Source organism: Pelobates fuscus, chromosome 4 (genome assembly GCF_036172605.1).
Source record: "Pelobates fuscus isolate aPelFus1 chromosome 4, aPelFus1.pri, whole genome shotgun sequence".
NCBI classification, from domain to species: Eukaryota; Metazoa; Chordata; class Amphibia; order Anura; family Pelobatidae; genus Pelobates; species Pelobates fuscus.
In genome coordinates, this window is record NC_086320.1 from 6697471 (window position 1) to 6721635 (window position 24165).

The 24165-nt window shown below is 48.0% G+C and overlaps 1 protein-coding gene across 5 annotated transcripts in view; it reads left to right on the forward strand.

The window, feature by feature from the left end:
- The window catches only part of PLEC (plectin), a 556052-nt gene that overhangs the window by 465461 nt on the left and 66426 nt on the right, over positions 1-24165 (forward strand). For 4 of the 5 annotated variants that reach the window (XM_063450942.1, XM_063450944.1, XM_063450943.1 and 1 more), the window contains 4 exons: positions 5253-5330; positions 6764-6856; positions 10238-10404; positions 23667-23782. The exons of the other annotated variant lie outside the window; for it this stretch is intronic. In XM_063450942.1, coding sequence (XP_063307012.1) covers positions 5253-5330; positions 6764-6856; positions 10238-10404; positions 23667-23782 — 454 coding nt within the window. The remainder of the gene's footprint in view (positions 1-5252; positions 5331-6763; positions 6857-10237; positions 10405-23666; positions 23783-24165) is intronic. 5 annotated transcript variants of the gene reach the window in all.

Here is a 24165-nt window from a genome sequence, read left to right on the forward strand (position 1 = left end):
TGGCTGGCTGCAGTGTGATATGGATCTGTGGCTGGCTGCCGTGTGATATGGATCTGTGGCTGGCTGCCGTGTGATATGGATCTGTGGCTGGCTGCCGTGTGATATGGATCTGTGGCTGGCTGCAGTGTGACATGGATCTGTGGCTGGCTGCCGTGTGATATGGATCTGTGGCTGGCTGCCGTGTGATATGGATCTGTGGCTGGCTGCCGTGTGATATGGATCTGTGGCTGGCTGCAGTGTGACATGGATCTGTGGCTGGCTGCCGTGTGATATGGATCTGTGGCTGGCTGCAGTGTGACATGGATCTGTGGCTGGCTGCAGTGTGATATGGATCTGTGGCTGGCTGCCGTGTGATATGGATCTGTGGCTGGCTGCCGTGTGATATGGATCTGTGGCTGGCTGCAGTGTGACATGGATCTGTGGCTGGCTGCCGTGTGATATGGATCTGTGGCTGGCTGCCGTGTGATATGGATCTGTGGCTGGCTGCAGTGTGATATGGATCTGTGGCTGGCTGCCGTGTGATATGGAGTTATGGCTGGCTGCAGTGTGACATGGATCTGTGGCTGGCTGCCGTGTGATATGGAGTTGTGACTGGCTGCCGTGTGATATGGATCTGTGGCTGGCTGCCGTGTGATATGGATCTGTGGCTGGCTGCAGTGTGACATGGATCTGTGGCTGGCTGCAGTGTGACATGGATCTGTGGCTGGCTGCCGTGTGATATGGATCTGTGGCTGGCTGCAGTGTGACATGGATCTGTGGCTGGCTGCCGTGTGATATGGAGTTGTGACTGGCTGCAGTGTGACATGGATCTGTGGCTGGCTGCAGTGTGACATGGATCTGTGGCTGGCTGCAGTGTGACATGGATCTGTGGCTGGCTGCCGTGTGATATGGATCTGTGGCTGGCTGCAGTGTGACATGGATCTGTGGCTGGCTGCAGTGTGACATGGATCTGTGGCTGGCTGCAGTGTGACATGGATCTGTGGCTGGCTGCCGTGTGATATGGAGTTGTGACTGGCTGCCGTGTGATATGGATCTGTGGCTGGCTGCAGTGTGACATGGATCTGTGGCTGGCTGCAGTGTGACATGGATCTGTGGCTGGCTGCCGTGTGATATGGATCTGTGGCTGGCTGCCGTGTGATATGGATCTGTGGCTGGCTGCCGTGTGATATGGAGTTATGGCTGACTGCAGTGTGACGTGGATCTGTGGCTGGCTGCAGTGTGACATGGATCTGTGACTGGCTGCCGTGTGATATGAATCTGTGGCTGGCTGCAGTGTGACATGGATCTGTGGCTGGCTGCCGTGTGATATGGATCTGTGGCTGGCTGCCGTGTGATATGGATCTGTGGCTGGCTGCAGTGTGACATGGATCTGTGGCTGGCTGCAGTGTGATATGGATCTGTGGCTGGCTGCCGTGTGATATGGAGTTATGGCTGACTGCAGTGTGACGTGGATCTGTGGCTGGCTGCAGTGTGACATGGATCTGTGACTGGCTGCCGTGTGATATGGATCTGTGGCTGGCTGCAGTGTGACATGGATCTGTGGCTGGCTGCCGTGTGATATGGAGTTATGGCTGACTGCAGTGTGACGTGGATCTGTGGCTGGCTGCAGTGTGACATGGATCTGTGGCTGGCTGCAGTGTGACATGGATCTGTGGCTGGCTGCAGTGTGACATGGATCTGTGGCTGGCTGCCGTGTGATATGGATCTGTGGCTGGCTGCAGTGTGACATGGATCTGTGGCTGGCTGCCGTGTGATATGGAGTTATGGCTGACTGCAGTGTGACGTGGATCTGTGGCTGGCTGCAGTGTGACATGGATCTGTGGCTGGCTGCAGTGTGACATGGATCTGTGGCTGGCTGCAGTGTGACATGGATCTGTGGCTGGCTGCAGTGTGACATGGATCTGTGGCTGGCTGCAGTGTGACATGGATCTATGACTGACTGCCGTGTGACATGGACTTATGGCTGACTGCCGTGTGATATGGACTCAGGGCTGACTGCAGTGTGACATGGATCTGTGGCTGGCTGCAGTGTGACATGGATCTGTGGCTGACTGCAGTGTGACATGGATCTGTGGCTGACTGCAGTGTGACATGGATCTGTGGCTGACTGCAGTGTGACATGGATCTGTGGCTGACTGCAGTGTGACATGGATCTGTGGCTGGCTGCAGTGTGACATGGATCTGTGGCTGGCTGCAGTGTGACATGGATCTGTGGCTGGCTGCAGTGTGACATGGATCTGTGGCTGGCTGCAGTGTGACATGGATCTGTGGCTGGCTGCCGTGTGATATGGAGTTATGGCTGGCTGCAGTGTGACGTGGATCTGTGGCTGGCTGCAGTGTGACATGGATCTGTGGCTGGCTGCAGTGTGACATGGATCTGTGGCTGGCTGCAGTGTGACATGGATCTGTGGCTGGCTGCAGTGTGACATGGATCTATGACTGACTGCCGTGTGACATGGACTTATGGCTGACTGCCGTGTGATATGGACTCAGGGCTGACTGCAGTGTGACATGGATCTGTGGCTGGCTGCAGTGTGACATGGATCTGTGGCTGACTGCAGTGTGACATGGATCTGTGGCTGACTGCAGTGTGACATGGATCTGTGGCTGACTGCAGTGTGACATGGATCTGTGGCTGACTGCAGTGTGACATGGATCTGTGGCTGGCTGCAGTGTGATATGGATCTGTGGCTGGCTGCAGTGTGACATGGATCTATGACTGACGGCCGTGTGACATGGACTTATGGCTGACTGCCGTGTGATATGGACTCAGGGCTGACTGCAGTGTGACATGGATCTGTGGCTGGCTGCAGTGTGACATGGATCTGTGGCTGGCTGCCGTGTGATATGGAGTTATGGCTGACTGCCGTGTGACATGAATCTGTGGCTGACTGCCGTGTGATATGGATCTGTGGCTGGCTGCCGTGTGATATGGATCTGTGGCTGACTGCCGTGTGATATGGATCTGTGGCTGGCTGCAGTGTGACATGGATCTATGACTGACGGCCGTGTGACATGGACTTATGGCTGACTGCCGTGTGATATGGACTCAGGGCTGACTGCAGTGTGACATGGATCTGTGGCTGGCTGCAGTGTGACATGGATCTGTGGCTGACTGCAGTGTGACATGGATCTGTGGCTGACTGCAGTGTGACATGGATCTGTGGCTGACTGCAGTGTGACATGGATCTGTGGCTGACTGCAGTGTGACATGGATCTGTGGCTGGCTGCAGTGTGACATGGATCTATGACTGACTGCCATGTGACATGGACTTATGGCTGACTGCCGTGTGATATGGACTCAGGGCTGACTGCAGTGTGACATGGATCTGTGGCTGGCTGCAGTGTGACATGGATCTGTGGCTGACTGCAGTGTGACATGGATCTGTGGCTGACTGCAGTGTGACATGGATCTGTGGCTGACTGCAGTGTGACATGGATCTGTGGCTGACTGCAGTGTGACATGGATCTGTGGCTGACTGCAGTGTGACATGGATCTGTGGCTGGCTGCAGTGTGACATGGATCTATGGCTGACTGCCGTGTGACATGGACTTATGGCTGACTGCCGTGTGACATGGACTTATGGCTGACTGCCGTGTGACATGGACTTATGGCTGACTGCCGTGTGACATGGACTTATGGCTGACTGCCGTGTGACATGGACTTATGGCTGACTGCCGTGTGACATGGACTTATGGCTGACTGCCGTGTGACGTGGACTTATGGCTGACTGCCGTGTGACGTGGACTTATGGCTGACTGCCGTGTGACGTGGACTTATGGCTGACTGCCGTGTGACGTGGACTTATGGCTGACTGCCGTGTGACGTGGACTTATGGCTGACTGCCGTGTGACGTGGACTTATGGCTGACTGCCGTGTGACGTGGACTTATGGCTGACTGCCGTGTGACGTGGACTTATGGCTGACTGCCGTGTGACGTGGACTTATGGCTGACTGCCGTGTGACGTGGACTTATGGCTGACTGCCGTGTGACGTGGACTTATGGCTGACTGCCGTGTGACGTTGACTTATGGCTGACTGCCGTGTGACGTGGACTTATGGCTGACTGCCGTGTGACATGGACTTATGGCTGACTGCCGTGTGACGTGGACTTATGGCTGACTGCCGTGTGACGTTGACTTATGGCTGACTGCCGTGTGACGTGGACTTATGGCTGACTGCCGTGTGACATGGACTTATGGCTGACTGCCGTGTGACGTGGACTTATGGCTGACTGCAGTGTGACGTGGACCTTTGGCTGACTGCAGTGCGACGTGGATCTGTGGCTGACTGCAGTGCGACGTGGATCTGTGGCTGAGTGCAGTGCGACGTGGATCTGTGGCTGACTGCAGTATGATGTGGATCTGTGGCTGACGTGTGACGTGGCTCTGTGGTTGGCTGCCGTGTGACGTGTATCTGTGGCTGGTTGTCGTGTGTGTGTGTGGATCCGTGGCTGGCTACAGTGTGGCCTGGTGTGATGCTTTGTTTGTGCTGGACCATGTGACGTCATTGCTGTTATCTGTCACATGGCTTGTTCTGAATGACATCCTCATGGCTATTTTCTTTTGAATTTTTCCTGTCTGGTCCCCAGAGAAAGCATTCGGCTACGGGGCAGACTTCCCTCACATTTCCCTCCCAGTCATGTTATGCCCAAAGTGTAGGATAGGACATGAGCGATCACTCACAGCAAGTGTGCCCCGTGACATCTGTCAGCACGTGTTCCACATACACAAGTAATTCTCGAAACCGGATATCGTGTAGGACGGCCTGAGAATTTCACAGCAATGCAGTATCCCAGTTCATAATCCATTCCCCATTCAGTTTCCCCTTTAATCAATAATCTCCGATACATATTGTATTCTGAGCCGCCATTATTAAATGTTAGCCTTCGGGGAGCGCTGAGCGGAATCGCATGATCACATAGATGCACATGAACAAAATGTTCTCTGACACAATCAGAATGAACGAGGAACAAAGGCAAAAGACTGCAGTGAATGTGCTACTGGCCGTGTTCATCTCAGATATAGCTCAATGCGTCGGTCGCAGGGCCCCTCTCCTTACAAAGAAGTCCCATATGCAAAGGCCTGACCCTACCTCAGGGTCAGACCTGGCGCGAAGCTCTGCTATTTTTTGGTGTCTTTCTTTTGGGTAAACAGTGTGTGTGTGTGCGTGGTTTGATGTATATTGTAAGTTGTGACCTCCATGGCTGTTGCCCCCCATGATGACCCCCTGTGTTTGCATTTCATTACAGCCCCGGGAAAAAGGTCGAATGCGTTTCCACAAACTGCAGAATGTACAGATTGCTCTGGATTTCCTGAAACTGAGACAGGTAACAGAGAGAATGTCATATTACTTCCCCTCGCTATATAATATTACTGCCCCCCCCCTTGCTATATAATATTACTGTCCCTCACTGTATAATATTACTGTCCCTTCCCCTCGCTGTATAATATTACTGTCCCTCCCCCTCGCTATATAATATTACTGCCCCTCACTGTATAATATTACTGTCCCTCCCCCTCGCTGTATAATATTACTGTCCCTTCCCCTCGCTGTATAATATTATTGTCCCTTCCCCTCGCTGTATAATATATTGCCCCTCCCCCTCACTATATAATAATTTTGCTCCTCCCACTCGCTGTATAATATTACTGTCCCTTCCCCTCGCTATATAATATTACTGTCCCTTCCCCTCGCTATATAATATTATTGCCCCTCCCCCTCGCTATATAATATTATTGTCCCTTCCCCTCGCTATATATTATTGCCCCTCCCCCTCGCTATATAATATTACTGTCCCTTCCCCTCGCTGTATAATATTACTGTCCCTTCCCCTCGCTGTATAATATTACTGTCCCTTCCCCTCGCTGTATAATACTGTCCCTTCCCCTCGCTATATAATAATACTGTCCCTTCCCCTCGCTATATAATATTACTGTCTCTTCCCCTCACTGTATTATATTACTGTCCCTTCCCCTCACTGTATAATATTACTGTCCCTTCCCCTCACTGTATAATATTACTGTCCCTTCCCCTCACTGTATAATATTACTGTCCCTTCCCCTCGCTGTATAATATTATTGCCCCTCCCCCTCGCTATATAATAATTTTGCCCTTCCCACTCACTGTATAATATTACTGCCCATCATTATCTGATATTACTGCTCCTTCCCCTCGCTGTCTGATATTACTGCCTCTGCCACTCGCTATCTCCTATCACTGCCCCTTCCCCTCGCTATCTCATCTTACTGCCCTCACTATCTGATATTATATCACTGCTCCTCAGTATATATTTCTGCCGTCTCTCCTTTTCCCATTTCATATAGTGCATATAGTTCCTTTTTTTTCCTTCCTCCCGTCTCTGCACGCTCCCGGCTCTCCCCTAGCCCTCCTTCCCATCTCTGCATGCTCCCGGCTCTCCCCTAGCCCTCCCTCCCGGCTCTCCCCTAGCCCTCCCTCCCGGCTCTCCCCCAGCCCTCCCTCCCGGCTCTCCCCCAGCCCTCCCTCCCGGCTCTCCCCCAGCCCTCCCTCCCGGCTCTCCCCCAGCCCTCCCTCCCGGCTCTCCCCCAGCCCTCCCTCCCGGCTCTCCCCCAGCCCTCCCTCCCGGCTCTCCCCCAGCCCTCCCTCCCGGCTCTCCCCCAGCCCTCCCTCCCGGCTCTCCCCTTGCTCTCCCCTTGCCCTCCCTCCCGGCCCCCCCCCCCCCCTCAGCCCTTCCTCCCGGATCGTCTTCTCCCATGCACTCAGTTAATGTCATTTTTACAGGTCAAATTGGTAAACATCAGAAATGATGACATTGCAGATGGGAACCCCAAACTGACATTGGGCCTGATATGGACAATAATCCTACACTTCCAGGTAAGAAATCATAACTGTTATACAGAATTCTGCCGATCGCAAGCATCTTCATCCACCAGCTCCCATCACACCTTGGTGTAATGTACAATGAAATGTTGCACCCTAACTATGTCCTCCACTTCAGAACTGAACACAATACTCTAGGTGACATCTTACCGGGGTTCTATAAAGTACTATCACTACCTCTCTATGTCCTGGGATCTACTCTATAGAACTGTACACAATACTCTCGGTGAGATCTTACCGGGGATCTATAAAGTACTATTACTACCTCTCTATGTCCTCCTGGGATCTGCTCTATAGAACTGAACACAATACTCTAGGTGAGATCTTACCGGGATCTATAAAGTACTATCACTACCTCTCTATGTCCTCCTGGGATCTGTTCTATAGAACTGAACACAATACTCTAGGTGAGATCTTACCAGGATCTATAAAGTACTATCACTACCTCTCTATGTCCTCCTGGGATCTGCTCTATAGAACTGCACACAATACTCTAGGTGAGATCTTACCGGGGATCTATAAAGTACTATCACTTCCTCTCTATGTCCTCCCAGGATCTGCTCTATAGAACTGAACACAATACTCTAGGTGAGATCTTACCGGGGATCTATAAAGTACTATCACTACCTCTCTATGTCCTGGGATCTGCTCTATAGAACTGAACACAATACTCTAGGTGAGATCTTACCGGGGATCTATAAAGTACTATCACTACCTCTCTATGTCCTCCCAGGATCTGCTCTATAGAACTGAACACAATACTCTTGGTGAGATCTTACCGGGGATCTATAAAGTACTATCACTACCTCTCTGTCCTGGGATCTGCTCTATAGAACGAAACACAATACTCTAGGTGAGATCTTACCAGGGATCTATAAAGTACTATCACTACTCTCTGTCTATAATCCTCTCTATAATTTGTGATTAAGATGACTCCGCTTTGTGGCATGAATTCCTTGGATCACATAGTTTAGAAGCATAAAAGGAACATTAAACCGCAGCATGGTTTATTACTGAACCAGAATCATGTTTCCCTGTGTTTGCCCAGACAGCTGGCCTGGCTGGCATGTCACGTGTACCTTGTGTAGTTGGCGTGAGCGCAGGGTGTGGTTCTGTGTGAGTCACTGGGTAGTGATTCTCCCCCCTTGTGGTTTCAGCTTTGTCTGTACACAGGGCTTATTTTATTTTTTTTACTGCTGGGGAGGGCGGCTGCTTCCTGATGCCATGAAATGGTTCCCGTGGGGCAGAGAGATGTTTTATAGTCCTATAGAAATCTTCAGTTAAAAGTGTGTATTAGTAATCAGACAATTTAACACTCGCCGCCATTTCGTGTCTGTTAAATACTTTACAGAATACACCAGACAGCCTTGCTCAGCTGTGTGTTATATGAGGCAGTGGCAGTGTAATACAGAACGTGGCTGGAAAGCGAATCCCCCTAGATTCCTAGAGTTTCAGGGATTGTGGGTAATGTCTGATAATTATGCCTCCCAGTGAGTTTACTAATTAAAAGACCACGTGCTTTGGGTTATATGATCCAATGCTCATAGCATTATTTAATTGTACAGCACATGCATAGGCCACACATTGTCCCCAAACTTTATGGTAAGTACCATGATATCCAGTGCAGAGTGGCGCCGTGGGAGGGGTAGTGTTCTTGTGGTTTACTCTGTGGTTCTGATCTGGGAAATGATTTGAGGAACCTTCGTTCCTGGTAACCAAGAAATGACCACTTCCCTAAAAATCTGCTTTCACTCTGTTACTTGTCTGACACCACAAATAAATAGCAGACACATGTCCACTGGTGTAAGACTAATCAATTATACTATATCATGTATGTCTCGTCTGACTGTCTATCAGTCTATCTAGCAATCGGCTTGCTATCTGGCTGCCTGTTACTGTCAGTTTGCAAGTCCGTCAATTAGTCTGTAAACAGCAATTTCAAGTCTCAGAGAAAGTAATAGTTTTATTTAAAAATATCTCACCTAGACAAAAAAATCCTGGGGGTTTAGTTACATTATATGATCATACATTGCATTAAACTACTCATGAACATATACTGTACAATATAACAGCCCACATATACAGAAATACAACACTACAAAGCAACCGCAGCAGCCGCAAATAACACAAGCACAATACAGCAACAAACACACCTCAAGAAAAAAAAGAAATAGCCAAGGGACTTCAAAATGTTGTGTTGGCACAGTACTACTAAAAGGTTACCTACCCCCGCTGTAGTGTGTGACACTGTGTTTATACACTACCAACACCTCTACAAAGTAACATGTGCTGCCCCTAATTAATTTATTGGTTAATTGATTTGTTCTCGGTCTTTATATTAGATTTAAATCTCCATTACACTATATGGCCAAACGTACATGGACACCTTATCATCACACCAGTTGGGCATCCTATTTCAAACATGTCGTCTGGCACTTTGTGGCTGTTGTTGCTCCTAGACCGGGAAGAATCTTCTCAAACATGGCATTCTATGACGTGCCACATTTAAAGTCTCCAAACTCTTCAGTACGACCCATTGTACTGCCAGTGTCTGTCTATGAAGATCACATGACTGGGTATTATACACCAATTAGTAATGGCTGAGGATAAAACACCTAAACTCCATAATTAGTAAGGGCACCCTCATACTGGGGACCATGCTGTAAAATGTACATAATCAGAAAAATAAATATGCCTGGTAAATTTTACATCCTTGTGACGAACTGAACCTCGTCACGGGTTCTTGGAGGGGCCTGCTGGCCAGCCTCTTGCCTCAGGACTATGGGCCCTGCAATATACCTTGCCCAATACACTTTAAAAGGCTCTATTCATGTGAGTTATGTACTTTTGTACTCCACTCAGAGAGACCGACCGTTAGCCCTGATTCCCTGGAATTGTTTAGGGCATAGGACCATGTGCACGGTGGGTCAAAAATAAGACTTCCAGGAATTTCCTGAACCCCTGAACTGATCTGGGTGAATTTTGGATATGTTGGTCATCCAGATCAGTTCCAGGGAATCAGGGCTAACGGTCGGTCTCTCTGTCTGGAGTAAAAAGGTACATAACTCAAATGAACAGAGCCTTTTAAAGTGTATTGGGCAAGGTATATTGCAGGGCCCATAGTCCTGAGGCAAGAAGCTGGCCAGCAGGCCCCTCCAAGAACCCGTGACGAGGTTCAGTTCGTCACAGTTCTGCCCAGGCACTGGATGCTGTCTCCCTGTTCCACTGGCTGTGGTTGCCCTGTTGTCTCCTCCCTCGGGAGCTGAAATTTGTAGTTGGAGCATGAGTGCATCATGTGTAATATTAATGTTTTTACTGTAATGAAGCAAACTCCAGCATGGGTATGGAATGATTTGGGAGCTTTCTCTCCTGCAGATTTCAGATATCCAGGTCACCGGTCAATCAGAGGACATGACGGCCAAGGAGAAGCTGCTCCTCTGGTCCCAGCGTATGGTGGAGGGTTACCAGGGTCTGCGGTGTGACAACTTCACTGTCAACTGGAGAGACGGGCGCCTCTTCAATGCCGTCATCCACCGACACAAGTAAGTGACATGTATGACCAGCTGTAAAACCCATTCCCAATTCAAATGGGAATTGGAGAAAACCATTACAATTGGCCTTTAATTGAATTACGTTTCTGCTGGCATGTAACGGTTACACTGGCTGTTTATAACGTGGCACTGCTTTATGAGAGGACTTTTGCATTTTTTGGGATAGCCTCCCTGGGTTGGCATGTGTTTTCCATGATAATTCCCTGAGGTGGGGAGAGCAAGCATTTGCTCAGACCCGATTCCACTAGCATCATCTTAGCGGAGATGCTGCTAATATTTAAATTTTACGGCAAAAAAAAATTAAACATAGAAACATAGAATGTGACGGCAGATAAGAACCATTCGGCCCATCTAGTCTGCCCAGTTTTCTAAATACTTTCATTAGTCCCTGGCATTATCTTATAGTTAGGATAGCCTTATGCCTATCCCACGCATGCTTAAACTCCTTTACTGTGTTAACCTCTACCACTTCAGCTGGAAGGCTATTCCATGCATCCACTACCCTCTCAGTAAAGTAATACTTCCTGATATTATTTTTAAACCTTTGTCCCTCTAATTTAAGACTATGTCCTCTGGTTGTGGTAGTTTTTCTTCTTTTAAATATAGTCTCCTCCTTTACGGTGTTGATTCCCTTTATGTATTTAACCCCTTAAGGACACATGACATGTGTGACATATCATGATTCCCTTTTATTCCAGAAGCTTGGTCCTTAAGGGGTTAAATGTATTTATCATGTTTCTATCAAATGGAGACAGATCCTTGTTTTACATTGTGATATTGTCTGATTTCATTGTACTTCAGTTAAATGCCATCACTGTTTTTACAGAAATTTTAGAATTGACCAGCGCACTTTAATGATAGAATTCAGAAATTGTGCTGTAACTCTTTGTATCTTCGTAATTCTTGTTTTCCCAGATTTGAGTTTGAATATAGTAGTTTTAAGTAATATTCCGATGGTAAGGATAGTGTGCAGTGCTGGTACGGGAATCATCTGGAGTGTATCAAGTGGTTTCAGATTTTTTTTTTGTCCATATTTCAGCACCTCAGGGAGCATAGCCTGATTGGCTAGCTGGTATTCAATCCAGCCTCCTCCTGGCGAGGAATTTTGTACCCGGGGGAAAGCCACAGATAGAACAAATTCCTTTCGTTTCACTCTAGGAACTTGTTTAAACGAGAATATACTGTCATCTTCAAAAGGGTCCTCCCCACCCCACCCTTTACAGAGCCTGCAGAGCATCTTTTCCATGCCCACCATATTCTGCATGGCAGCTATCAGAACGCCATGACATATAATTCACATGGTATCCTGCACAATACCTACTTTGCTCCAAGTCTCTCAAATGCAGCATGGAGTATGGTGCATACAGAGTTCCCTGTTATCCCAGGCTGTTTATATCTGTGGTATCTAACCTTACCCAGTGCCAGGCTGGATATATCCGTGGTATCTAACCTTACCCAATGCCAGGCTGGATATATCCATGGTATCTAACCTTACCCAGTGCCAGGCTGGATATATCCTTGGTATCTAACCTTACCCAGTGCCAGGCTGGATATATCCGTGGTATCTAACCTTACCTAGTGCCAGGCTGGATATATCCGTGGTATCTAACCTTACCCAGTGCCAGGCTGGATATATCCGTGGTATCTAACCTTACCCAGTGCGAGGCTTGATATATCCGTAGTATCTAACCTTACCCAGTGCTAGGCTGGATATATCCGTGGTATCTAACCTTACCCAGTGCCAGGCTGGATATATCCATGGTATCTAACCTTACCCAGTGCCAGGCTGGATATATCCGTGGTATCTAACCTTACCTAGTGCCAGGCTGGATATATCCGTGGTATCTAACCTTACCCAGTGCCAGGCTGGATATATCCGTGGTATCTAACCTTACCTAGTGCCAGGCTGGATATATCCGTGGTATCTAACCTTACCCAGTGCCAGGCTGGATATATCCATGGTATCTAACCTTACCCAGTGCCAGGCTGGATATATCCGTGGTATCTAACCTTACCTAGTGCCAGGCTGGATATATCCGTGGTATCTAACCTTACCCAGTGCCAGGCTGGATATATCCGTGGTATCTAACCTTACCTAGTGCCAGGCTGGATATATCCGTGGTATCTAACCTTACCCAGTGCCAGGCTGGATATATCCGTGGTATCTAACCTTACCCAGTGCGAGGCTTGATATATCCGTAGTATCTAACCTTACCCAGTGCTAGGCTGGATATATCCGTGGTATCTAACCTTACCCAGTGCCAGGCTGGATATATCCGTGGTATCTAACCTTACCCAGTGCCAGGCTGGATATATCCTTGGTATCTAACCTTACCCAGTGCCAGGCTGGATATATCTGTGGTATCTAACCTTACCCAGTGCCAGGCTGGATATATTTGTGGTATCTAACCTTACCCAGTGCCAGGCTGGATATATTTGTGGTATCTAACCTTACCCAGTGCCAGGCTGGATATATTTGTGGTATCTAACCTTACCCAGTGCCAGGCTGAATATATCCGTGGTATCTAACCTTACCCAGTGCCAGGCTGGATATATCTGTGGTATCTAACCTTACCCAGTGCCAGGCTGGATATATCTGTGGTATCTAACCTTACCTAGTGCCAGGCTGGATATATCCGTGGTATCTAACCTTACCCAGTGCCAGGCTGGAGATATCTGTAGTATCTAATCTTACCCAGTGCCAAGCTGGATATATCCGTGGTATCTAACCTTACCCAGTGCCAGGCTGGATATATGTGTGGTATCTAACCTTACCCAGTGCCAGGCTGGATATATCCGTGGTATCTAACCTTACCCAGTGCTAGGCTGGATATATCCGTGGTATCTAACCTTACCCAGTGCCAGGCTGGATATATCCGTGGTATCTAACCTTACCTAGTGCCAGGCTGGATATATCCGTGGTATCTAACCTTACCCAGTGCCAGGCTGGAGATATCTGTAGTATCTAATCTTACCCAGTGCCAAGCTGGATATATCCGTGGTATATAACCTTACCCAGTGCTAGGCTGGATATATCCGTGGTATCTAACCTTACCCAGTGCGAGGCTGGATATATCCGTAGTATCTAACCTTACCCAGTGCCAGGCTGGATATATCCTTGGTATCTAACCTTACCCAGTGCCAGGCTGGATATATCTGTGGTATCTAACCTTGCCCAGTGCCAGGCTGGATATATCCTTGGTATCTAACCTTACCCAGTGCCAGGCTGGATATATCTGTGGTATCTAACCTTACCCAGTGCCAGGCTGGATATATCCGTGGTATCTAACCTTACCCAGTGCGAGGCTGGATATATCCGTAGTATCTAACCTTACCCAGTGCCAGGCTGGATATATCCGTGGTATCTAACCTTACCCAGTGCCAGGCTGGATATATCCTTGGTATCTAACCTTACCCAGTGCCAGGCTGGATATATCTGTGGTATCTAACCTTACCCAGTGCCAGGCTGGATATATTTGTGGTATCTAACCTTACCCAGTGCCAGGCTGAATATATCCGTGGTATCTAACCTTACCCAGTGCCAGGCTGGATATATGTGTGGTATCTAACCTTACCCAGTGCCAGGCTGGATATATCCGTGGTATCTAACCTTACCCAGTGCTAGGCTGGATATATCAGTGGTATCTAACCTTACCCAGTGCCAGGCTGGATATATCCGTGGTATCTAACCTTACCTAGTGCCAGGCTGGATATATCCGTGGTATCTAACCTTACCCAGTGCCAGGCTGGAGATATCTGTAGTATCTAATCTTACCCAGTGCCAAGCTGGATATATCCGTGGTATCTAACCTTACCCAGTGCTAGGCTGGATATATCCGTGGTATCTAACCTTACCCAGTGCGAGGCTGGATATATCCGTAGTATCTAACCTTACCCAGTGCCAGGCTGGATATATCCTTGGTATCTAACCTTACCCAGTGCCAGGCTGGATATATCTGTGGTATCTAACCTTGCCCAGTGCCAGGCTGGATATATCCTTGGTATCTAACCTTACCCAGTGCCAGGCTGGATATATCTGTGGTATCTAACCTTACCCAGTGCCAGGCTGGATATATCCGTGGTATCTAACCTTACCCAGTGCGAGGCTGGATATATCCGTAGTATCTAACCTTACCCAGTGCCAGGCTGGATATATCCGTGGTATCTAACCTTACCCAGTGCCAGGCTTGATATATCCTTGGTATCTAACCTTACCCAGTGCCAGGCTGGATATATCTGTGGTATCTAACCTTACCCAGTGCCAGGCTGGATATATCCTTGGTATCCAACCTTACCCAGTGCCAGGCTGGATATATCCTTGGTATCTAACCTTACCCAGTGCCAGGCTGAATATACCCATGGTATCTAACCTTACCCAGTGCCAGGCTGGATATATGTGTGGTATCTAACCTTACCCAGTGCCAGGCTGGATATATGTGTGGTATCTAACCTTACCCAGTGCCAGGCTTGATATATGTGTGGTATCTAACCTTACCCAGTGCCAGGCTGGATATATCCGTGGTATCTAACCTTACCCAGTGCCAGGCTGGATATATCCTTGGTATCTAACCTTACCCAGTGCCAGGCTGGATATATCCGTGGTATCTAACCTTACCCAGTGCCAGGCTGGATATATCCTTGGTATCTAACCTTACCCAGTGCCAGGCTGGATATATTTGTGGTATCTAACCTTACACAGTGCCAGGCTGGATATATCTGTGGTATCTAACCTTACCCAGTGCCAGGCTGGATATATCCGTGGTATCTGTTTACCCAGTGCCAGGCTGGCTATATCCGTGGTATCTGTTTACCCAGTGCCAGGCTAGTTAAAAACTATAACGGAACTCTCTTTACCCACGCCAAGGATCACCTGCTCGGTGGAACCGGGACGCTTCTGCCCCAGTCGCTGTAGCTTGACTGGGGTCCTCCTGGAGCCTCTCCGTCCTGGAGCAGGATAGGTCTTATCTTCCAGGGCACACAGTCCTGGGAGCTCTAGTCCTTACAAGGACTTTCCCCACGAGCTGGAACAAGGTGCTGAGCAATGATTATAGTAACTAGACTACACATAGTTCTGGGAGTGCAACTGATTTTAATAAGCCAATCTCTGCCTTTTATGCACAGACCCCAGCTCCGTTGTATTCAGCACAAGCCCCTCCCAGGAATCTCTGGGCCTGGGAGATAATTGCATTAAAGACCCGTAAGCTAATTATCTCCCAGGAACAGAGAGACAAAAACATAAAAATACCCCAAAACATAATTACAAAAAAAACCTCTACAGATAATACATTGTCAAACAGCCCTGCTTTGAGCACCCAAGTTGTCCAAATAGCGCTCAGATCCATGCAGTGTGTTAAAGTTCTAACCGGCCGCACACATGGTCCTATGCCTAAAATAGTTCCAGGGTATTTGGTGCTTTTGCCGGTCAACTTTCCAGGGTTCCTGTGGCCGCAATACAGAGTGCTCAGTCTGGCCCTCAGGTAGCGTCTTTTGCCCTTTGTCTCAGGCAAGTGGTTCAAAACCCCAGACCAAGTTTTCCGGGAACCGCACAGTCACCTCATGCCGAAAACGGTTCCATAACATTTGTGGCTAAGTACCGCTGAGGACTATTAATGGGTTTCTTCCTGCGAACGGCTGCCAGGGGGCTAGCGTCTGGTTCTATTCGACTGAAGGGAAGGTGCTGCACCAGGGGCACGCAGGGAAAACTACTAATGGCAGCTGGGCAGGGTAACTCCCAGACCTGGACGGTGGGTAGGAGGCCAGCTTCCACACTCCTCTAGCAGTCTGTGGCAAACATTCATGGGAAGGAATGCATTTTGACAGATTTATGGCAGTACCATAGGCAGAGAATCTCTTGCCTTTGCAGAGCATCCTGCGTCTCTCAGGATAGTGTTTCTGGTCGAGCTTTGCTTGCAGGGCGGGGTCTGGGCCGAGCATCCTGCCTCTCTCAGGATAGTGTTTCTGGTCGAGCTTTGCTTGCAGGGCGGGGTCTGGGCCGAGCATCCTGCCTCTCTCAGGATAGTGTCTCTGGTCGAGCTTTGCTTGCAGGGCAGGGTCTGGGCAGAGCATCCTGCGTCTCTCAGGATAGTGTCTCTGGTCGAGCTTTGCTTGCAGGGCGGGGTCTGGGCCGAGCATCCTGCCTCTCTCAGGATAGTGTCTCTGGTCGAGCTTTGCTTGCAGGGCAGGGTCTAGACAGAGCATCCTGCCTCTCTCAGGATAGTGTCTCTGGTCGAGCTTTGCTTGCAGGGCAGGGTCTAGACAGAGCATCCTGCCTCTCTCAGGATACTGTCTCTGGTCGAGCTTTGCTTGCAGGGCAGGGTCTGGGCAGAGCATCCTGCGTCTCTCAGGATAGTGTCTCTGGTCAAGCTGTGCTTGCAGGGCAGGGTCTGGGCAGAGCATCCTGCGTCTCTCAGGATAGTGTCTCTGGTCAAGCTGTGCTTGCAGGGCAGGGTCTGGGCAGAGCATCCTGCATCTCTCAGGATACTGTCTCTGGTCAAGCTGTGCTTGCAGGGCAGGGTCTGGGCAGAGCATCCTGCGTCTCTCAGGATAGTGTCTCTGGTCAAGCTGTGCTTGCAGGGCAGGGTCTGGGCAGAGCATCCTGCGTCTCTCAGGATAGTGTCTCTGGTCGAGCTTTGCTTGCAGGGCAGGGTCTGGGCAGAGCATCCTGCGTCTCTCAGGATAGTGTCTCTGGTCAAGCTGTGCTTGCAGGGCAGGGTCTGGGCAGAGCATCCTGCGTCTCTCAGTATCGTGTCTATGGTCGAGCTTTGCTTGCAGGGCAGGGTCTCGACAGAGCTCTCTCACTGCCTGGCAGAGTCAGGGCTTTTGCTGTTGGATTATTAAAATCAAGCTGGAACATGATATCTTTCTTCATCCAAGAACAATATGAGAAAAGAAACAATAATGTGCGTGTATCTAGATACCAGTCTGCTATGAGCAAACCCTGCTTTGTGCCCTCAGCTCCTCTAAATGATGGAATCCATGGAAATGGTGGGCACACATTGCACAGAGATCAATGGGGGAGCAGTGTAGCTGTATGGGGCATTCTCAGCCAGATTGAGTCTTTGGGAGCACGGTATAGATCCGGCATGGAGGGGGAATCTATGGGAGTGTGGTATAGATCCGTCACGGAGGGGGAATCTATGGGAGTGTGGTATAGATCCGTCACGGAGGGGGGAATCTATGGGAGCGCGGTATAGATCCGTCACGGAGGGGGGAATCTATGGGAGTGTGGTATAGATCCGTCACGGAGGGGGGAATCTATGGGAGCGCGGTATAGATCCGTCACGGAGGGGGGAATCTATGGGAGTGTGGTATAGATCCGGCACCGAGGGGGGAATCTATGGGAGCGCAGTATAGATCCGGCACGGAGGGGGGAATCTATGGGAGCGTGGTATAGATCCGGCACGGAGGGGGGATCTATGGGAGCGCGGTATATATCAGGTAAAGAAGTTGGCGCTTTTGCCAGTAATGCGAATATAAATTAAATTGGATTTATTGCTTTATTCTGTTGAGTCGGGTGAGCTGCAGTTCTCTGCTGGAGCACCCTGTGTTTGATGTGAATTTAACTGGTGCTTATTATGGCTGCATATCGTGAGGCTGTTTCCCAGCGTGCAGGTATCTTATAATATGAAGCGAGATGCATCCTGTTCTGCTTTCAGATCGCTGCAGGTCTCCTCTCACACATGGATTAGACATGTCTCATTCATGACGTGTTGTCATTGTATTGGGGGATTAGTTTGTTATTGTTTTGGTGTGGAAAGTTTTGTATAAGTCAGTAGAAGGAGAAGACGGTACGGAGTGTCTATAATGTGCTGTCATACTCCCCCAGGGAATCTGTCTGGAACGGGTTATCCCTCACCCTACTCCTTGTCCAATCTACTCATTTAAACCCTTCAGTGTCTGAATTGTTGCTTGAACTGGCACTGAATGGGTTGAACCTTGCTTGGCAATCCTTTAACATTTAACATTCCTCCGGCAGTGAACTGGTTAACCGTAATAGGATTTCGTCCCATATGACAGAAACCATGAAATATTCATCAGCAATTTGTGTTTCATTATGTCCTGTTTCCTCCACCATCTAATTTGATGTGTGATAAAGGTCCTCCCTGGGTTCCGCCAAGTGCCATCCTGAATAACGTGTTCCCCTTAGACAGTTTTTAAATCAAGCAGGCATTACGAATAAGACTGGTGTCCTTTGGAAATCATTGGTTTTGAACCCCAACAAATCAGCCGTTGCCATCTTTTAGCAAGTGATTTGACCACTGAACTCCCAACACAGAATCTTCCCTTTATATTGGGTTTATTTTGGGTAAGGCGCTGGCAGTGACCTTGCTGCGTGAATGGAGGCGACTAAAGGAGACCTGGTGCATATATATATATTTACGTATGTAATTACTAGGGGGTGACTGAGACCTGTGACAGACTGCAAATCATTTTCTCTTAATATATCGGCGGGTTTTTTTTATCCTAAATACCTGACAAATAACAAATAGCTTTTAAGAACATTGAGATAATTCAGCATGCCGGGCTGAATTGTGAGTTATAATTCTGGAGCTTTTTCCGACAGCTTATAGAATCTGCTTCTGACTGATATTCTTGCTGGAAACAGCCAATGGGAGTTTTAATGCCTCGTTCTTACATTGATTATTGTCCCGATGGCCCATTTTGCGGATGGATCCCGTCCCGATGGCCCGTTTTGCCGGCGGATCCCGTCCCGATGGCCCGTTTTGCCGGCGGATCCCGTCCCGATGGCCCGTTTTGCCGGCGGATCCCGTCCCGGTGGCCCGTTTTGCCGGCGGTTCCCGTCTCGGTGGCCCGTTTTGCCGGCGGTTCCCGTCCCGGTGGCCCGTTTTGCCGGCGGTTCCCGTCCCGGTGGCCCGTTTTGCCGGCGGTTCCCGTCCCGGTGGCCCGTTTTGCCGGCGGTTCCCGTCCCGGTGGCCCGTTTTGCCGGCGCATCACGCCCCAATGGCCCGTTTTGCCGGCGGATTCTCCCCCGGTGACTTTTTACCATTGGCATGTCCTGTCAGTATTGAGTGGAATAAGTATTTTTGTGTGTGGGATTAGGTCGGGTGGAGACGCATGCTGCACTGTGAGTAGGTAGCCAGAGGCGACATTTTGTGTGCGTCTCTCCCTCCCTTAGGTTTTCTGTCTTTTTTTTTTTTAAACACTTTGTAACATGTATAAGCATGGCTGCTCTGTCACGCCCTAAATCCAGAACTGCATCTCACATACACACCCCACCTGTAGCAGAAGGCAGAGACTTTGGGCGAGGGAAGGTAGCCTCATAAAGACGGGATCCTCTGACTTCTCCTCTCCCATCTGGGATGATGTTTTACTATTTATCAGACACGGCTGTTTGTAACAAAGCAACGGAGTAATGTACAGAAGCAGTTTTGTATTAAGTTACCCGGTCTGGATCTTAATACTGCACAGGAACAGGTAGCAACCTAGTGAAGGTCGACTGATTATGTAACTGGATATTGACGGACAAGGAGGGGGAGAACCAGGATTGTTTGAGAAGTTGAGGCAAGTAGAGGAAGTTAGTCTTTGAGGATGGAGAGAAGCAGATACTAAATGAACATTAAACCTGGATTAGTACAAGGTCCATTGAAACAATATAGACCCACATCAGAAGAGTCCCAAAAATATCAAGTGTTGGTCAAATCATGTACCAGAACGGGCCAAGACAGCATCGTCAAGGTGCTCGACAGAAGAAGACACAGCAGAAGGCATTGTATAGGCACTCGTCTTCCCCACGCAGGCAACCTTTGGACAAGGTTTTGATGGTGTGTGATGATATACCATCTGAAAATGGCCTCCACTCCCAAGATGATTGCGAGGAGATGTCCACGCTGATGCAGCAGTCCACAACAAAACGTGAGAGTACCTACATGGGATCGGTCTACTCCATCCGTTCTGAGCTGCAGCTGAAAGAAATGTAGGCTCTGTTGCTTTTAAACTGTCTGTCTTCTGTGCCCCAGGCTGGGCAAGGTGGGAGTGTATGCCTGACTGTGCCAGCAAAACTAATATACATCTTTTGTGGCGCTCATCCTCTGAATATCCTGCACTTTCATCCCTGTTATAGTCAAAATTTCACGTCCTCTGGCACAGTCTGTGGTACAGAGTGCTTGCATTGTGCTCATTCTTTGTGTGGTCCCCTGAGAACTGCTGTGATGTGCTATCTTGATGTAGTAGTCTTCCTTATCTGTGTTGGTTTATAGCATCCATCTTGGGGCTTTAAGACCTCTCCAATATAATATCCATAAATAAGGGCTGCAGGCGCTGTGTCTATGATGTGAGAGGTGTGGGACACAGGACGCCTGCAGGGCATGTAAAGTGCGCACGTGGCTGTCTGTCTGTGGGTTTTCATAAGTATTGAACTGATTCATACATGACAATGTCACTGTATAGAGCCGTGTAGAATATTACAGGATTAAAGTGACACTTAATGGCATGGTAGCCCATGGTGTAAACTCTGCCTCTGGTTAAACACAGCAGGGAGTTTAAATAATGTTCTTATCTTGGTAATGTGGAAGTTTTAGGGACCGGTTTGTCATGTCCAGCTAAGTGATTAATAAAGTTCCTCAATTAAGACAAAACATTTGCATTTTTATTATATAATAACAATGTGATCTATTTTGCACAAGCTCAGTGAGTATATAAATTCTTTATCTCGCAATATGCTGCCATTGCACCTGGTAACCCTCGATAGTCCGCATGGAATAAAGGAGTCTGTGTCTTCACATCTAGCATTCACTCCACCTACTCCATAAGTGACACAGACAAATAGATTTGCAGAAAATAAATGGTGGTCCAGGCACTCAATGTAAATCCAAAGTGAGCAGGTTTATTGGAGCAGATGAAAGCCGCGTTTCGTCCCACAATAGCTCCTTTGTCAAGCTTTGGGGGCCAAAACATTGCTTTCATCTGCTCCAATAAACCTGCTCACCTGCCTAAACCATTGTTTGTTTTCTGCAAATTACATTGTACGGGCTGGCTAACCTCAGGCCAGTTGCACACTGGGATCCAGGAGAATGTTGTATATTTTACGGTATTTACAGATTGTCACTGCCATTGTTACTTTGATAAATTTGAATTTTTGGTTCTTATCACTATTTTATCCTATAATTCCATCTGTCTGGTCTCCTCATATAACCCCACCAACCCATTGTCTTCCTTTAATCCCACCAACACATTGTCTTCCTTTAGTACCACCAATCCATTGTCTTCCTATAATACCACCAATCCATTGTCTTCCTTTATTCCCACCAACCCATTGTCTTCCTATAATCCCAACAACCCATTGTCTTCCTATAATCCCAACAACCCATTGTCTTCCTATAATCCCAACAACCCATTGTCTTCCTATAATCCCAACAACCCATTGTCTTCCTATAATCCTACCAACCCATTGTCTTCCTATAATCCTACCAACCCATTGTCTTCCTATAATCCTACCAACCCATTGTCTTCCTATAATCCTACCAACCCATTGTCTTCCTATAATCCTACCAATCCATTGTCTTCCTATAGTACCACCAATCCATTGTCTTCCTAAAATACCACCAATCCATTGTCTTCCTATAATCCCACCAACCCATTGTCTTCCTATAAAACCACCAACCCATTGTCTTCCTATAATACCACCAACCCATTGTCTTCCTATAATACCACCAACCCATTGTCTTCCTATAATACCACCAACCCATTGTCTTCCTATAATACCACCAACCCATTGTCTTCCTATAATACCACCAACCCATTGTCTTCCTATAATACCACCAATCCATTGTCTTCCTATAATACCACCAATCCATTGTCTTCCTATATTCCCACCAAACTATTGTCTTCCTATATTTTTTTTCCATATTTATTGTCCTCCTATAATCCCACCAATACATTCTCTTCTAGCCTCCTCTAATCCCACAATCCATTGTCAACCATCAGTTCATTATCCTCCTTAAATGCTAACAATGCTGTAACGGACCGTTTCGCCCACAAGAGGATAAAAACCGTTTAGGCGATAATCCCCTTCCAGATAGACAAGCAGCTACTGCAAGCACCAATCTCCCGAACTGCAAACTGTACGAATCTTCCAACTCCCGAACTGGAAACACACGAACCCTGGAATAGCTGAACAGGAAAAGCATACAATCCGCTTACACTCCTGGCAATCAGCATACAATCCAATTACCCCAATGACGAGACGACACTTCGTTTTGAGGGTTAAGCAGAATCTGAGGTGCTGGCACACCCAGCCTGGTTTTTAATACAGGTCCGCCCACAGGGAGGTATAAAACAACCAATCACATCACAGTTACATCCCACATATTCCCTCCCCTTATCCTGAGAGGAAACTCAATTACACATACAGTTAAAACATACTTTCTACCCAACTTTCATAACTCTAAAACCATACATCACATTCACATAAAAATACATATCCACAATCAATCCATTCAGGGGAACAACATATTAAAAATGGCATGAATCAGACCAGGGGTTCAAAAGTTAGTAAAGTATCTTTTAAAAAACCCTGCCAGCATGGCTTTCTGGCTCAGACCGGTTTTACAGAGCCCTCTATCCTGGAGACAATGGAGAAGTAATCCAATTACCTCCCAGGACACAGACAGACTCCATTATGCACATGGGGACACAAAGACAGTAAAACACTTTAAAATACATAAAGTCACCTTTTACACATAACACACAGACATTTTCACATATCCCCAGATAGCTGGGATCTGAACGCACAAAACTACTGAATAGCGCTCAGATCCTATTCACACAGTTCAATTGCCATGGAGCTAAAGTCTTTCCCATAGTCTTTCATTATATGAATAGGCTCCATGGCATAGCTATCTGGGGTATCACTGCTAACACAGGGCAAGTACCGAATGACCCCACTGTATTTAAAGGGCCAGAATGAGTGACATGCACTCTGTTAGGGCCGAATACGTTTTTTAAAGGGCCCAATCTCCCAGGGCCATAGTCCAAAGGCAGCAGGCGGGCAACCAGGCTTCTCCAGTTCATAGTGGCGAGGTTGGTTTCGCCACAAATGCATTGTCGGTCCTCTAATACCACCAATACTTTTTTTTGCCTCTTATTCCATCACCCTATTTCTCCTACTCTAATCCTGTAAATACAGTTTACTTTACTCCAATAACGATTTTCTCCTCTAATCTCGTCACTTGCCTAAATTCCATTAATTTTTTTTTTCCTCTAATCTTGTCACTCTGTTCTCCACCTCTTTTCAGACCCATGCTGATTGATATGAACAGAGTATACCGCCAGAGCAACCTGGAGAATCTGGATCAAGCTTTCAACGTAGCTGAGAAGGAGCTTGGCGTCACTAGACTTCTGGACCCAGAGGGTGAGTCTCAATATGGCCCAGCGTTCCAGCTTTCAAACCTATTCCTGTGATGCGGCTTCACTTTACAGGAAGCAGTCACAGACAATGTGTAAAGTTATAGCCTCGGTAACCTTACAGGAAGCAGTTACTGGCCGTGTGTAAAGTTATAGCCTAAGGTAACCTTACAGGAGGCTGTCACAGACAGTGTGTAAAGTTATAGCCTCTGGTAACATTACAGGAAGCAGTCACAGACAGTGTGTAAAGTTATAGCCTCGGGTAACATTACAGGAAGCAGTCACAGACAGTGTGTAAAGTTATAGCCTCGGTAACTTTACAGGAAGCAGTTACAGGCCGTGTGTAAAGTTATAGCCTAAGGTAACCTTACAGGAGGCTGTCACAGACAG